Source organism: Merops nubicus, unplaced genomic scaffold (genome assembly GCF_000691845.1).
Source record: "Merops nubicus isolate BGI_N331 unplaced genomic scaffold, ASM69184v1 scaffold28783, whole genome shotgun sequence".
Lineage (NCBI taxonomy): Eukaryota > Metazoa > Chordata > Aves > Coraciiformes > Meropidae > Merops > Merops nubicus.
In genome coordinates, this window is record NW_008600056.1 from 4,610 (window position 1) to 7,691 (window position 3,082).

Sequence of the window (3,082 nt, forward strand, 5' to 3'; positions counted from 1 at the left end):
GGTCCAGCGGGGGAGCCCTGCTGGGGCCTGCCAGTGTCTGAAGAGGGTCTACCAGAAATCTGGAGACAGACTTTTTAGCAGGGCCTGTTGCAACAGGACGAGGGCTGATGGTTTGAAACTAAAAGAGATCTAGAGTAGAGAGGAGGAAGGAATTTTTGACACCAAGGTTGATGAGCCCCTGGCCCAGGTTGCCCAGAGAGGTGGTCGCTGCCCCACCCCTGGAACCATTCCAAGTCCAGCCCCATAGCTCCCTTGGGTTTGGACTAGATGCTCTCCAGAGGTCCCTTCCAATCCCTACCATTCTGTGATGCTGTAATTCCTCGTGCAAAGTGATGTCAGATTAAACTCCCTTGGAGGCCCAAGGCAGCCCCCAGCCTCAGTGTGCTGAGAAGACACCACCCCCAAAACCAACCCAGGACCTCAGCCATGAGCATACCTGGGTAATCACAGTGGTGGATCCTCCTTTTCTCCAGCTCAGGGTTGTTGCGTCTGTTGTACTTGGGGGGCTGCATGACAACGTGCCCTTGGGAGAGGGTCCCAAGACCATTGGGGACTGGGGAGACCTGGGATGACTGGACCAACTTGAGTCCAAAAGTGGCTTCGTAGGATGGCGGGGGAGAGATGGTGTTGATGAGCTCGGGTTGATTTTCTGGGCTGCCAGGCTGCGAGTTGGGGGGCGAAGGGGGCAAGTTCACCCCTGGAGCAGGGTAGAACTGCCCCGAGATGTTGAAGTTTCCCTGTCCCTGGGAGACATGTGGGTACTGCTTCACCGGCCCTCCTGGCTGCACGGGTCTGGGCACCACGCTGGACATGGTGTTGCCCGTGGCCATGGTGACACCACTGAGGCTGTTGATGGCCGTGGTGCTGTTGGAGGAGGAGGAGGAGGTCAGGGTGCTCATGTCGGCGCCGCCGAGGGGCATCTGGTACAGCTGAGACTGCTGCGGAGGGGTGGGCAAAGGGATCTCTGAGGGCATCTCCTGCTTGATGAAGATGTTGTTCACCGCCACCGACACCGACTGGGGCATGCTGAAGACGCTGGTGAAGTCGGGGAGGGTCTGCGTGGAGGCAGAGGAGCAGGGCTGGGGGAAGGAGGTGCCAGGCTCCGTTTTGATCTGTGGGAAGGGTGCCAGGGGTTTGGGGGGGCGGTAGAGGCCGGTGCGGAGGTGGGTGGTGTCGGGCAGGATGACGTTGATGTTCACGCTGTAGGGAGCGGCCGGGGGCTTCTCCGTGGAGAAGAACTCGTCCACCACCGAGGCGCTTTCCCGACGGTACTTCTTGTCTGGCATCATGGGGATGGGGGGCACCTCGTTTGAGAGGTATTTGTCCATCTCGGACCGTGCCTGTGGCAAAAAATTTACAAGCAAAAGGAGGTTGGTGGCGCGAGGGGGGGGTGGTGGGAAGCCAACCTTCAACGGGGACTTCAGCCAGCAGGACATGGAGAGAGCCCCAAGGACGGTCTGGGAGTCACCCTGGTGGTTTAAGCTGCAGGGTCTGAGGCAGCCAAGCTCCTGGGGAGTGAATTGGTGTCCTCTGTCCCACTTCCCTGGCAGTGCCCGGAGCGAGGGGTAAGCGAGGCAGAGGGTGCAGTCTCGAAGGAAACAAGAGCCTGACCCAAATTGCCAAGATTTAGTGTGAGAGTTTAGCACGAGAATTTAACACTAGAAACGGGATGAAATCAGAGCCCCACGCTGTTGGGTCTTCAGCCCACCTCACGTGTGCTGGCTCTGGTCTCCTTTCAACTCAGCAGCCTGAGGGACTGCGTTTTATTCTAGGACAATGCCTTTAATTCACTGAGAATACTCCAGGACAATTAATTGAGAAAAATTTGGGCTATAGCCCTAGAAAACTAAAGGATGTTGCCACTCATTCAGGCTAAAATGGGAAGTGCCTGGCACAGCCTCACTGCCCTGCCTTGGGAGAGTGACCCAGCCCTCACCCAACCTTTGGATTAGCTCTAGTTTTGCAGAGCTGTTTCACAAGTCTGGGTGCTCCAAGCTAAGAGGACCTCTAGCTCAGACAACCATCTCTCGCCAGGTTTCCTCCCCTCCTGGTTCATGGCATCCCACTGGATCCAGGCCCAGGAATTCTACAACCTGATGGAGCAATCCTCTAGGAAATTCATCCCCTGGCGTTGGATGACTCAGGTTCTGCTCTTTGTGGTTAAAGATCCCGGCGCTGAAGTTCTCCTGCAAAGCTGGAGCCTTTCATGCTGGGGTTACCCGTGTGTCAGGCTCCTCGCCGAGCCCTCGTAGGCTCATTCAGATGGAGAGGAGCTGGCAAAACCACCGGGGTTTCCCTGGCAGAGCCTCCAGCCCACTTCAGGAGAGCCAGCAGAGCTCGCCCCACGCCCCGCAACGCTTCCAGCCGAGGGTTTTACAGCTCTGAACTCTGCCACCGGAGTGCAACGGGCCAAAGTCAGCCCTGCTCCAGCCTCGCTGCTCGTAACAAAGCTGGACAAGAGCCAGCAGACTTCCTCACCCCTTCCAGAGAAACCTCTCACCCAGGCTTCCAGCTCGTTCAAAGAACCTTTGCACCTCTCCGAGCCACCCTGGCAACGCGTGGGGAAGCTGGCTCCTGCCCAGAGACGGGGACGTGCCACAGGTACACCCTCTGCTCCACGGCTGGCAGCTGCCCCTGGAAGTGCCACCCTGCCCTGGCACCCAGCCTGAGGATGCTCTGCTGTCCATCCCACCCCTCCCTAGCACACGAGCAGGTCCTGAGAAGCCCCTGCCCTCGTTAAGGGGGGCACGTGGGGCACCATAAGGTCGCCTGGTGTCGTGTCTTCACCTGACCACCTCTACTCGTGGCAACGTGCCACCCCCTGCCAGGCTCCAGGGAGGAAACCCTGGGTCAGGCACACCTAAAGCTAAGGCATCAGCAGGAGGCAGGGAAGAGAACAGAGACCCTCACGCCAGTCACAGAACCACAGGGTCCCAGTGTGGTGGGGTTGAGAGGGACCTCTGGGGATCATCTCATCCCACCCCCTGCTCCAGCAGCTCACCCCCCGCAGGGTGCCCAGGGTCACACCAGCCACGTTTGGGATCTCTCCAGAGCAGGAGACTCCACAGCCTCTCTGGGAAGC

The 3,082-nt window shown here is 58.7% G+C and overlaps 1 protein-coding gene across 1 annotated transcript in view; it reads right to left on the reverse strand.

The window, feature by feature from the left end:
• LOC103770350 (Krueppel-like factor 5) overlaps nt 1-1,328 on the reverse strand; it is a gene marked incomplete at its 3' end in the record, with an annotated part of 3,678 nt that extends 2,350 nt beyond the window's left edge. The window contains exon 1 of the mRNA XM_008937607.1: nt 437-1,328. Coding sequence (XP_008935855.1) covers nt 437-1,328 — 892 coding nt within the window. The remainder of the gene's footprint in view (nt 1-436) is intronic.
• Between the last annotated feature and the right edge of the window lie 1,754 nt (nt 1,329-3,082).